The sequence below is a fragment of the Lithobates pipiens genome, unplaced genomic scaffold (assembly GCF_037356315.1).
Source record: "Lithobates pipiens isolate NorthernLeopardFrog02 unplaced genomic scaffold, aLitPip1_a1.2 Scaffold_13, whole genome shotgun sequence".
NCBI classification, from domain to species: domain Eukaryota; kingdom Metazoa; phylum Chordata; class Amphibia; order Anura; family Ranidae; genus Lithobates; species Lithobates pipiens.
In genome coordinates this window covers 387,418,283-387,432,240 of record NW_027507718.1, presented here as the reverse complement: position 1 = coordinate 387,432,240, position 13,958 = coordinate 387,418,283, and the positions used below count along the sequence as shown (strand labels likewise).

The 13,958-nt window shown below is 40.8% G+C and overlaps 1 protein-coding gene across 1 annotated transcript; it reads right to left on the bottom strand.

The window, feature by feature from the left end:
- Window positions 1–2,345: 2,345 nt before the first annotated feature.
- Window positions 2,346–7,362, bottom strand: HELT (helt bHLH transcription factor). Its single transcript, XM_077477307.1, has 4 exons — window positions 7,191–7,362; window positions 6,948–7,052; window positions 5,561–5,657; window positions 2,346–4,132 (listed from the first exon to the last, which is right to left on the bottom strand). The coding sequence occupies exons 1-4, from the start codon at window positions 7,260–7,262 to the stop codon at window positions 3,648–3,650; spliced, it is 759 nt and encodes a 252-aa protein (XP_077333433.1). The 5' UTR covers window positions 7,263–7,362; the 3' UTR covers window positions 2,346–3,647.
- Window positions 7,363–13,958: the final 6,596 nt, after the last annotated feature.

The window sequence follows — 13,958 nt, the reverse complement described above, 5'->3', positions numbered from 1 at the left end:
AGCGATCAGAAAAACGATCGCTTATTAGGCTGGGTTCACACTGGAGCGATGCGGGAACGCCACGAATGCGCGGCGGGTTCCCGCATCGCATGCCTCCCGGCGGCAGTTCACACTGCCCTATGCGAACTGCTGGGAGTGTCAGTGAAATGTTACTGACACCCCCAGATCAGTTCGCATATCGCAGTGCGATCTGCAAACTCGGATCGCATGGTGTGAACACCCATGCGATCCGATTCTGCTGCGGGCCAAAAAAAGGGTCCCGTGCGAATTTGCGGCGGGTGCGGCGGGTGCGGCGGGTGTGGCGGGTGCGGCGGGTGCGGCGAATGGCTGAACTCGAATCGCACAGAGATCGGATGTGATTTGCACTGCAGTGCGGTGCGAATCACATCCGTTCTCAAACCGCTGCAATCTGAACCCAGCCTTAGTGACACTGGCGACGGGGGGTGATCACGGGGTTAAACCTTTATTGGGGGGGTTAGGGGGGTACCTTAGAACTAAAGGGGGCTAACCCTAACTGCCCTAACAGTTATTAGTCACAAATGACACCCGCCGGGTGATCAGGGGGTTAAACCTTTATTAGGTAATAAATGGCGGGTGCCCTGAAACTATAAAAAAATAACTAACCAACCAGCGTCACCTGTAACAGTTATATGGTGATCACTGGTGAAAGGGTTAACTAGGGGGCAATCAGGGGGCTTTATGCGGTAGTATATGGGGGTCCCTGGCGCTATAAAAAGCTGCGGCGAACCTAAATACCTACCTGCCTAACTAGCGTCACCTGTGACACTAATACGGCGATCAGAAAAATGATCGCTTATTAGGCTGGGTTCACACTGGAGCGATGCGGAAACGCCGCGAATCCGCGGCGGGTTCCCGCATCGCATGCCTCCCGGCGGCAGTTCACACTGCCCTATGCGAACTGCTGGGAGTGTCAGTGAAATGTTACTGACACCCCCAGATCAGTTCGCATATCGCAGTGCGATCTGCAAACTCGGATCGCATGGTGTGAACACCCATGCGATCCGATTCTGCTGCGGGCCAAAAAAAGGGTCCCGTGCGAATTTGCGGCGGGTGCGGCGGGTGTGGCGGGTGCGGCGGGTGCGGCGAATGGCTGAACTCGAATCGCACAGAGATCGGATGTGATTTGCACTGCAGTGCGGTGTGAATCACATTCGTTCTCATAAACCGCTGCAATGTGAACCCAGCCTTAGTGACACTGGCGACGGGGGGTGATCACGGGGTTAAACCTTTATTGGGGGGGTTAGGGGGGTACATTAGAACTAAAGGGGGCTAACTCTAACTGCCCTAACAGTTATTACAGTCACAAATGACACCAATGCAAAAAAAAAAAAAAAAAAAAAAAAAATGACATTGGTGTCACTGTGACTGGGGGGCAGGGGTAATTGGGGGGGTGATCGGGGGGTAAAGGGGGGGTGTGAGTGTGCCTGGCATGTTCTACTGTGTGTGTAGAGTGTTGGTGCAACTCACCGATCCGCTCTCCTCCGTGTCGGAACGGAAAATACCGACACGGAGGAGAGAATACATCACTTCCTCTCCTGTGTTTACATTACAGGAGAGGAAGTGATGTCACGGGGGATTTCCATTCGTCGAGAGCGATCGCGAGGGGGTGGCCATGAATGAATGGCCGCCCCCTCATCCCGGATCGCTCTCGAAGAAATGCCGACCGCCGCAGGCACCGGGGGGGGGCCCGATCGGGCCCCCCACCCGCGGGCAGGCAGGGACTTATATATACGCCCATATGCCTGCCCGTGCCATTCTGCCGACGTATATCGTCGTGCGGCGGTCGGCAAGTGGTTAAAGTGAATGTCATGTGAGTCACAGTATAAAATGGAGTAAGATAATGCAGAAGTAGCGTTTTCCTTTACAAAAAGTTATCTGCATTGAGAAATCAATGGTATTGTTGGATTTATATAAGTTACCAACAATATCACATAAATCTATGCCACTTTTACTTTTTAAACTTATTTAAACTTATGCTAGGTTAACATAGGTTAGAAAATTAGCACGTCTGGCATCTTTTTATTTAAATCCTTGACAGTTTTTCAGCCTCAGGCTGTGTAGAAACTGTGTAGAGTCAGAGAGCTTGACACGTCTCTGTGTCTGGACAAAGAAAATGATTCCACGGGGCAGCATGCAACGTAAAACTATTATTACATTGTAACATTAATTTGCAAAGTGACAAGACTTAGTAGAAATTATACTTTAATTGGTAAACTGCTGCATGTCCCAAGCGTTATTTTACTTTGGTAACAAATTCACTTTGTTTAACATAAATGAGGAAATTTCAAAAAAAGCTACACCAGCAGTTTATTGCAAGTAAAAACTTTTATTACAAATCGTACAGAATAAATACAGCTAAATTTACAACACCTATGTACTTTTACAAAAGTGTTAACATTTTAATAAATTATAATAATCCAATTACAATTTACAAGTATTTACAACAATAATTCATGGAAGCATGCTGATAGATAGGCAAAGGGCTATATGAGGGAATAAACAATCTCTCTCGGTCAACGCTGGTACCCAGTTGAGTCAAATAATTGTCATGATACTTTTGTGTTTTAACCCAGAATTTTTTATGTATGTACACATTTAAATGAGACATACTGATAAACATAAAACATTAGACAAGATCAGGCAACCTGACAGATGTACTTTAACAGGACAACGTGCTTTGCTAAGCTGAAGCATTGGCTAAACAATGGCATTGGCTAAAACAAACTTCATGACCTTGGGGTGTGTTGTGGAGCTATAAATACCTGCATGTGATGCAGCTTCCTCCGCAGCTAGAAAATCATGGTTTCCCCAGCACTCATGGAGGAAAAGATTATTCTGATAATAGTGTGCGAATATGTGTATGAGTTTGTTGGAGGACTGCTTGCTAACAGTACAAAGGGTCCCAGTGCAGGACAAGGTGGGTATGCAGTAGAATAGGGGTGCAGTTTTGTATAATTTAAAGGCTAAGTAAGGGTTGATTAGTCTTGGGCTAAAATTTTGGGTTTGGTGTTAGTTCTACTGCATGTTAAGCACTAAAGTCTGGTTTAGGTGTAATGTAGTTAAGAGACTTAATAGCTCCCAATAGTTCCAGTATTGGGAGACTTCCTCCAGAAACTGGTGCTGACAAGAAATCTTTCACTGATTTAGATATCACATTTTGAAAGACAAGCAGAAATAATACCTAAGACCATGGGTTAAACCTATACACATCCATCCAAAATTTTGTCCAAAATGAATGCCTTGTCTATCAGAACAATGAGGTTTCAGACCTTCTGCCCCAATAAAAAAAAACAATCCTATGGCTATAGGAAATCCCAATACTCCTGCAGATCCAACCCCCCCTCATCAGCTGACCAACTTTAGGGAAAAATTGCATGTTTCTGTCATATTCGATCACGTGACTGTGGATCCTCTGCCCTCTGCCATGCCATCTCACTTCTATAGATAGCCTAGATACCAAATAGATTCCCACTGTCATTTTTACTTTAAGTTAAAAAATGAAAACGGGCATCTGATTAGCTGCTATACACAGTGCAGAGATTTTTTTTTTCACTTTATTTTATAGTTATGCCCCAAGAAATGTGGCCTTGTGATATCCTAATGCTAAGTAAGCACTGAAATTAGTGTCACAGAACAACAGGATGCTGTGAGCTGTGCATACTGAAACTATTAGTATGGGAATGTCCCAGGAGACTGAGGTAATGTCTGTCTAGACTCTGCATGGGAGACAAGAAGGTGCTATGCGGGGACTGCTGTGGCGGTGTGCATGGCAGTGGCATAGTGGTTGGACTTGAGAGGTAGTTCAGTGTTGGGCCTCTAGTAGTGCTGTGCCATGAGAATGGGCCTCCTGAGCTCTGTGTGAATGTAGAGTCACCACTGCTTGGATAATCAGGTGGAGAGGGGGGCAGCTGGCAAGACATGTCTACCTCCTGAAGGGAACTAAATAGTGGCTCCGTGGACAGGTGTGCTTTAGACTGCAGGAAGGCAACAATGCGTGCGTATTTGGTGTCCTTGGTTTCCATCCTTTCCACTGTGGTCAGGTAATGAACAAGATTCTTCATGCACTCATGGTAACCATAGTGAAAGTAATTGGCAAACTCTGACAGGAGGTCTGCAGGGAGAAAATAAGCTAGGTTAGTGCTTTGTGGAGGTTATTAGCTTTACAGTATATATCTATACACTTACATACAAAAATATACATCTACTTGACATCCCCCACACTCCCCAATGGTTTTTAATACAGGGGTTTGGGGGTGCGTTGCTTTATTTTTATTGCTCTCTTCTGTTTCTAGTAATAGATAAATATGATTGCAGCTGGGCCCAGCAAAACTCTGGCAAGATAATGTATGTAGCAGTATGATTTGGCAAATAATTGTTAATAAGACACATGCATGTATATAGTAAAGGTATTCATGTCAGATTTCTTGGATCAGTTTGTTTGTTGCATTGTTAGCTACTGTTTAGAACAATAAAAGTACCAGTAAAAGAAATGAGTTAATTATGGCATACTCTATAATGATTCTACTATGGAATCCTATCAATAATGTCCCTAAAATTCATCCTACCCAAATATTAAAGTTTGGGGAATAAAGACTTTATAATGATTTTGCTATGGCTTCATAAGTACTGTGCCTAGTATAAATCCTACCTAAATACTAAAAGTTAGAGGAGAAAGACTCTCTAATAGGTTTGCTATGGTACTTTGACAATAATGTCCTAATATTCATACTAACCATATATAAAGCTAGGTTCACACTGCTGCAATATTATTTTGATGTGACTTTCTTTGCAATTATGTAATGCTACTTGGATGGAACTTTAATCCCACTTTGAACAAATTTGTATATTTTATGGGGCAAAAATCGCACTGGAATTGTACGAAAATAGTACAGGAAACTTTTCCAAAATCACTCCATGCTGAGTCTAATTGATGTGAATGAACACTATTGAAAACAATATGATTTCTCTTGTCATGAGATTCTGTCAACTCAAGTCGCATCTGAAATCGCACTATCGTTAACCAGAAGAAAGATGCTCTAATAAGCTTGCTATGGTACTTTGACAATAATGCCCTACTATTCATCCTACCTAAATAATAAAGATTAGAGGATAAAGATGCTCTAATAGGTTTCCTATGGTTCTTTGACATTAATGCCCTACTATTCATCCACCTAAATATTAAAGGTTAGAGAATAAAGAGGCTCTAAGAAGATTGCTATGGTACTTTGCCAATAATGCCTTACTATTCATCCTACCTAAATATTAAAGGGTGGAGGATAAAGATCCTATAATGATTTGGCTTTAGTATTTTGTCACACGTATTTAGTTAGAGGTATTAATGAACTATATGAAACAAACCACACTGACTTATTATAAGCTGCTGAGTTATAAAAAGAATATTCATTACAATATATATTCCATTATTCTTTCTAAAAAAAATGATTTTATAAAGTTAAACTATTCAAAACTGAAGAAAATAATAAACTAAGTGCTATGATATTTGTACTGTTAACGCTAATATATAAAATTATGATCTTACCTTTGTCCCGACCTCTAGGAAAATCAGCAGCATGCAATGCTCTTAAGTACTGAACAGTCATTTCCAAAATCTCAGCTTTCTCCAGCTTACCAGAGTTCTGAAAATAAAATAATTAGTATAATGAGATTGATGTGTACTGTCTGACATAGTTAAAGAGCACATAAAATAAACAGCATTCACTAAACAAGTTTAATGTAATTATATATCACAGACAGACAAAATTTGTCGCCAACAAAACAAAAAGCGTTTATGATATTGTTGACTATTAAGGTGATGATAAAACATTAAAAGCATTAAAATTAAATTATTAAAATATGCTGCTTTACTTGAGACAGCATGATGAACATTTTCGATCATTTAATATGTGTAAACAGAACTACTAGTTTAACTTTGTTTTATAGATGTAGAATTTCAGAATATCTGAAGTATCACCTCTGCCTGCTTAACATTACAAAAAACAGATTGTAATTTAATTACTGATAATTTTAATAAAAAGCCCAGTAAAAAATGTAATATGTCTCCATGACTTTATACAGGATTAATAATGTTGCTTTAAATAGATATGGCAAACTACTGTACAGTGTGACTAAAATGGAAAGGTGATCTGAAAATTATCGACCTCATGTTCAGGACAAGTAAATAGTTCAGGAACAACTTTGGATATGAGATTTTATAGAAGGCAATGCAGGTCATAAACACAGCAAGTTTTTAGCAAGTTCAAACATCAACTTTTAATTTTACAGGTCAAGGCTACCTGCCACCAATAATCATGACTAGGTAAATTTGGCTGCAATTGTTAGAACATTACTGTGTGTATAAACAGTGAATGTGAATAGGTGAAATCTGAATGACCTAAGTGAGAAAATGAGCATGATAGAGATGGGATGGGTATGCTTTACTAAGGGATACATCTCCACTCACTTCAAATGCCCAGGGGAAATATTTTTGAGTTATTTTTAATTTTTTTGACGCTGTTTAATTTGATTTCTGTAACTGCAATTAATGCAAGCTATGTTAAAAATGAGTTTGATGAAAAAGGGTAAAGGGTTTAAAAAAGACAATAAGAATTAAAAAATAATCAATAGATAAATAAATACTATGGACTACTATAAATGAATGAAATCAGAATCTGTGATGGTGTAAAAGTAAAGTACAGATAAAATATTATAGCACATGAATTCAGCTGCACATTTAAACCCTTTATGATGATGGAATAATATAGTGTTGGTGACATAATACGGTAGGGGTGAAATTAAACAGTGCTAGTAAAATCGCACACACAATGGTTAAAGTCATTATAGATGAACATAACACTGCATGGATGATAACATGATACTGTATGGTCTAGTTCACTGTTGATGTACCACACTAGGAAAGCGCCACTGACCTGCTTGGCAAGAGCCATGGGTACCGTCTTCCCAAGCTCACTGAGGCAGCGATTTATCCTGTCTCTTCTCCTCTTTTCTATCACCTTGTGGGAGACTGGGGTTCTCTGGAAATAAACACATGACACATGAATAGACACTGGTGAAGCAGCATGGAAAAGGGGACAGAGCTGTCAGTCCCAAACATTAGTGTATCTGGTACCGAGCAAGAGAGGACTTCCAGTGTACTCCAAAACAACACTCACTTTTCTTTCCTTGATTTTGGCTGAGCCCCTGAGTGAGATCATGCAGGCCGGTCTCATCACACCGATGTCCATATTCCTACTGTGTGAGCTGCTCTTGGTGCAATCAGGTAGACTGCAGTGCAGCTCTTCTCCCACCCGGGCTGGGCTTATAAAGCGATCACTTATCAGCACTGTGCATTCAGGGCCTGTGTGGGGATTAAGAGCCGAGAGAATAGGGAGGGAGGGGTGGTCATCCAGGCGAGACAGCCCTAAAACAACACAAATCCCTATGTGTGACTGGGGGCTGGCAGGGGGCACATCAAATTTGTTAATCCACGTGGCCCTTAAGGGACACGTGATTGTGAGCCCAGTAATCAGGGGTGGAAGTAGAGGAGATCTGATGTATGAATGGGCACCTTGCACTAAGTTCTCGGCTGAGAAATTAACCTGCATGAAGTCCCACATCTAATGCATGGTCACTTCTACCAATGTCAAGTACTAGCAATGACAGAACTCATTTAAGAATCACTGGGGGTTATTTAGTGAAGTGTATGTGTATTAGTTCCAAGCATATAGCCATGGAGAAGATATGTTCTTATTTTTAAATAGCCCATTATGGCACTGAACTGGAACTTTTATGAGGACTTAATTTTTCTCATTGACCACCTACATTTATGCAATCTATAATCTCAAAATATTTTATTTGGAATAGAAGGCACACGCTTTTCTTTCTAGAATCATTGGATCTGTAAAATAAACAAAATGTATTGGTGATTGTGATAATCAATTAGTGTAAACGACATTGCTGTCTTTTGATAGCAATGGGAGATGAGACATCAACTAGTCATGACTGGACAGTTTGCAATCTGTAAACATCGTCTGAGTGATGTTACACGAATAGGGTTGATTTACTATGGCATACAATGTGTTATTGTAGCAAACTGAATGTTCTCTGAGGCCTGGTTCCCACCTATGCATTTTTTGTGCATTTTCAGTTTTGCAGAAACACATTACAGTCCATTAAACATGGTTTCCTATGGATGTAGTTCACATCTGTGCATTTTATGGAAAGGGCCAGGGACTTTTTTTCTGGTTTTTGGTTCCATAGACTTCAATGGATTAAAAATGTATATTGAAAAACGCAAAATGCACCTGGAATATGCAAACTGCAACCTGCATAGGTGTGAACCAGACCTGAGACTATAAAAGAAAGTGGAGCTGTACTCGCTTTTATCATCATGTGCAAGAAAACATCCTATTTTTAATTTCCCTTGTATATAATTGCATATTTAAAGATTCACCTTATTAGGTTCAGTGGATATTCCCTTTGAAAAGTGAACAGTCTTTACTCTATTAGGCTGGATTCACACCTATGCATTTTTAGTGCTTTTTGAATTTTTCAGATTTGCTCTACAGAACGTGTTCCATAGGAAACCATGTTATACGGACTATAGTGCAAATCTGCAAAATGCAAAAAGCACTAAAAATGTATAGGTGTGAATCCAGCCTTACATATTAAAAGAGCAGATCCTTTTGCTCTAGTCCATTATCAATTGTAAGAGCTCTGTACACTGCCAGGTCGCAGAAAGCAATAGTTGAAATGGTTGGATCATTTGCAAAGCTATGAGCATCTGTGGACAAGTTGCCAATTTTGTATATGTAATCGAGGAGACAGGTTAGTAAATGTGAATAGAAATTTGTTAGCTTTTTAGAAATGCAGTGAATTGACGTGTTTTCACTATAACCATGAAAAAAAAACACAAGGCAAAACAAAATAGTATTTGTAAATGATGAAAATCTGATAATTTGCTTTATAACAGTTGCTAGAGGTAAGCTGCACATACAGTCCTCTATCCAGGTTGGGTTTTTAACAGCAAGTTTGGCAATAGGCAGAGATGTATGATCTAGGTGGTGGCTTACAGCCTTGCTGATAAAGAGTACCGTATTTGCCGGCGTATAAGACGACTGGGCGTATAAGACGACCCCCTATTTTTCAAGTGAAAACATAGGTTTTGGGCAATACTCGTGGTATAAGACTACCCCCCTTCTGAGGCAACACCATTTTAAAAAAACATTAGAACGATTAAAAAATACAAAGCAAGAATGCCAACCACTCATCCGCCATTCTGTGTTATGTCATAAAGTAAATAAAATAATAATAACACAAACAGAGATCTATTGAATGTCACAACTCTGGAAAGTAGAATTTTTCACTAACCAAACCTATACCACTTTTGGGTTACATTCTATGGGAATTGTCCACCAAAATGCATTTAATAACCCCCCTGTCATATGTCCCAGATTTACCTGTCCCTCTTGGGTGCCTGGGACCTCAAAGGCAAATAGCAGGATGTATAGTAGTAGGAGATCAGTGAATGGATTTACCCAGGGAAGTATGGTGAGCGGTGTATTATTTTAATGAATACAACGCCTGCTTGGATTGGCAGAGGCTGTAGCATCATCAGCCCTTGCCTCTCTCTCTCTCTCTCTCTCTCTCAAAGCCAATCCGAGCAGGCTACTCTATGTAGCCTGCTCGGATTGGCCCGAGGTTGTTACTCCAATCCAAGCAGGCTCTGTATTCATTAATAGAATACATCGCTCGCCGGGATTGGCTCAACGGCGTATACTGTTTGTTGCTGAAGCCACATACAGTATTAGCAGACATTTGGGGGCTGACATCCATCGGGCAGCATAGTATACCTGTATACCCGGCGTATAAGACGACCCCCAATTTTTGGGCATTTTTTTTAAGTGTAAAAGGTAGTCTTATACGCCAGCAAATACAGTAGTTAGAGCACCCAAAGTTCAACACTTTGTTCCCTTTTCTCACTGAAAACCTTGGAACTAGACCATTGTACACAAAATTTCCAGCAAATAAAACATGTTTTTGTGCAATACAAACTTTAAACAATCCTAAGTGTCCTAGAGAAGTCTCAGGCCGCGTACACACGCGGGGACTGTTCACCCAACTTTGTCCGTCAAACAGTTTCGGCAAACAGTCCGCTCAAAATTAGCATGGACGGACATGGCCACACACGACGGATGAACAGTTTGCTGAAACCGTGCGCGATGACGTGAACGGCATGTACGACGGGACGAAAAATACAACGTCCTATACACTGCATTATAACTTTCGCCGTGAAAATCCTTTCTGAGCATGCGCGCAACTTTGTTTGACGAACAAGCCTACACACGCGGGGACTGTCCGCTGAAACAAAGTTTCAGCGGACAGTTTTTCGGAATTTCCGAAAAACCTTGTTCAGCGGACTGTTCGCTGAAACTGTCCGCTGAAAGCCCACACACGAGCGGACTGTCCGCTGAAATTTGGTTTCAGCGGACAGTTTCAGCGAACAGTCCCCGCGTGTGTGCGCGGCCTCACACTTTCGTGATCGTGTTTTTGACTCGCCCAAAGAAATTGCAATAAAGTAAAAATAATAGGGTGTGTACAATTGCGATACAAGTCATATTGTAATTGAATGTTATTAAAAATGACCTTTCCTATTCATTATGCAGCCGCTGTCATTTTCTCTACATTCAAAGCAATATGGCTGCCTGGAGTTGTTCTGTACACAGAATGTGTACTGACCGCTCCCCAGAAACATCATTTCCTGCTTGTGTGATTGGCTCACCAATTTTCCCAGAAGTCGGCCTAAGATACAAGTCAGATTTCAGACATTCCCTGCAAGAAAAAAATGTCATTTTTGGTGAGATATTTCCATTTGGAACATGTCTAAAGGGATGCAGACCCAGCAGTTTTCCTCATTAGTGCCCTGCAGCTGCCACAGCTGACTGATAATTATGAAACCACTCCCATTAGACCCACTGAGCACAGAGACACAGACAAACACACAAGGATTTCTTCAGACTAAAACACACAGGGATTTAGTCAGAATAACAAAAGGTAGGAATCTGCAACAAAGGTTGTTATAATCCTTGCAATATACATAGATCACTCGGGGGAATGTTTTTTTCTCAACAAAGGTGGAGTTACGCTTTAAGTATAAATAGATATACCAATACTGCTAAAGTTTTTAAATGCAAAAAGTTAGTGCCCACAGTCCTGTGTCTGCTCGCCCACATTGTCAATGTGAAATCATCTGTAGTATACCGGGCCAATTGGAATTGGGCTTTCAGGTCACCCTTAACCTCCCTGGCGGTACGATTATTTCGGATTTTAGGTGCTAAAAGCGGTACCATTATTTTGAATGAAAATTGTAGTCCTGTAATTCTTAGGAATAACTCTCTTAAATCTGTCCAAACCAGAGTCTAGCAGACATCCCAGGTATGATAAAGTTTGAAAAATGAAATCATAAATTATAATATAATAAATAACTATAAATAATTATACCAAATAATAATATAATAATAATAAAAATGATTCAATAATTTAATCAAATCAAAAACACTGAAATTTGCTCAGTTGCAGAATTGTCACTGTCATTACTTTTCAGTATTTGATGACGGATCTCCCCACAAATCCCTATCGCTCAATTCTGCGAGTGATTCCAATTTATTATCGCTGTTTTCTAGCTGGTCTAAAATTATTTTTGATGTAAAGGGACAGTTTTGGTTGCTATGGACAATCTCCAGTTTCCAGGCATAAAGAACAGTTTTTATTATATAAAACTGCATGCAGGGCACTGGGCAGACCACTAGGGACAAAGGGGATGTGAAATAATTACATACAGCAATGTAATCTGTAAGATTACATTATACTGTATGTATACTGTGTGTTTCACTTTTTGAATTTGGCGCCGATCTCTGTCCCCGTGCATCTCAATGCTCGCAGGGAACGGAGATCGGCGATGTGATAGATCGAGCGAGACACGGCTCGCTCGTACAGCGGGGAGACAACGCTGGATCCGAGGGAGAAGGTAAGTAAACCTCCTCCTGGATCCAGCGATGCAGTCCCGAGTCTGGCTCGGGGTTACCGCTTTTGGTATAAAAATTCCACCCCGAGCCAGACTCGGGAAGACCGTTAGGGGGGTTAAGGTGTCCACACTCACAGCACCCACTGAAACTGACAGCCCAGACTTGGAGAGGTTGATTTACTAAAGCCTGTTCACCTTAAAAAGTGTATTTTCACTTAGCTTCACCTCATTCCCTAAGCTAGTGTTTCTCAACTCCAGTCCTCAAGGTGCCCCAACAGGTCATGTTTTCAGGATTTCCCTCAGATGAAACGGCTGTGGTAATTACTAAGGCAGTGAAACTGATCAAATCACCTGTGCAAAATAATGGAAAGCCTGAAAAAAAGACCTGTTGGGGTGCCTTGAGGACTGATGTTGAGAAACAATGCCCTAAGCTAAGCGAAAATTCACTTTACAAAGTGAACGCACTCTGATCCTTTAGTAAATCAACCCCATTTACAATGGTGACCTGGCAGGTTAGAAAACTTTGTCTGATTTCTATTGTTTACCTCTGATAAGCCAGCACTGGTGGCATCTATAGAGCTTTGTCCTGCTCCATAGGTCTAAACAAAGATGCTCACAAGGCAGCTTTTTATGTTGGATACACTTGCCAGCCGAGATGACCGAGGATTGTGCCTACACGTCCATCTGCCCTCTAGTGTCTGTAACTAACTTTACTCCAGTTCCCTATGCTTAACCCCAAATTAGGTTAACCCTTTCATTACCAGGGCTTCTGAAGTTTAGACACATAGGGCAAGTTTAGCCGCACTGGTATGTGTTGGTTAATTTTACAATGACTCAAATTTTTCTCATTAATCTTAGAAAGTAGTAACACACACACAGTTGCACATTCTTAGTTCCTTGCTGCAAAATTAATTATTGTTCTCAGGGACAAGGGAAATTTTACATTTGGACTTACTGTATAATGCTGTATTGCTGTCAAAAAATGGTTTAAGGGAAAAAAAAGGAATATTATTTGTATAAGCTGGTATAGTAAACTATCTCCTGATCTTTAGATAAAATCATTTGTATACGAAACAGCTGAAAATAGTCTTTGGTACATGGTCAGTTGACCAGAGCTGATTTTCTGACTGAGCTGAGGTGTGGTTTATGTCCACTTCACATCTCAGTCACCAGTTAAATGTAACTTCTGTAACTCAGCCAGACCAGAAACAAGGGGTCACTGACTTCTGATTGACCAAACGTCATTCATACAGACATTCTGGTCAGTACAGGGTAAAGATGGATAGTGAATAGATACAGCTTGCACAATGTTTGTCAATGCTCTATTCAGCCTTTACCCCATACTGACCCAAGGGGTCATAGTGTCATTGTAGGGGGTCACTGACTTCTTCTTTCAACCATCCAATTATCTAAATAAACAAATGACTGTAGCACCACCTGCAGAGGTACAATTTTGCTAAAGGAAGATCTACCCCCAAAAAGGCGGGAAATCAAGCTGCATGCATTTTATATTCTGCATTTTTTTTAAAGTGTGTGGGTCTGCAAAATGTTCTATAATATTTAAGTTTAGAGTATCTGTATCTTTTTTTCCAAAGCTGACCTCCAGCACTGCTATGGGCAGAGACTTCCATGTTCAGGTGGTTGATTGTTTTCCAGACAGCCATCTAGTCGGCTTGGATACACAGAGCACCACTTAAGTGCATATTTTTTTTAACATTAATACCGTAACCTGAACATTCCTACAGGAGGGATTGCCAGTTGTTTGGTGGTTTGCATGTGCACTGCATCTTTTCTGGCCAATATGTTTTTGCATGATGTTGGGAAAATACAGGTTCACTTTAAATCAGTGCATTCCAAAACACAAAGGAAACTAGTTCCATCTTAGGGATTAGTTTACCAATATTCACTGGTTTAGCCA

Coding starts and splice junctions, on each gene's coding strand:
- HELT (XM_077477307.1), bottom strand. CDS start 7,262: ATGGACATCGGTGTGATGAGACCGGCCTGCATGATCTCACTCAGGGGC. Junction 5,658..6,947: donor CCATGGCTCTTGCCAAGCAG/GTCAGTGGCGCT, acceptor TTTTATTTTCAG/AACTCTGGTAAGCTGGAGAA. Junction 4,133..5,560: donor TCCTAGAGGTCGGGACAAAG/GTAAGATCATAA, acceptor TTCTCCCTGCAG/ACCTCCTGTCAGAGTTTGCC.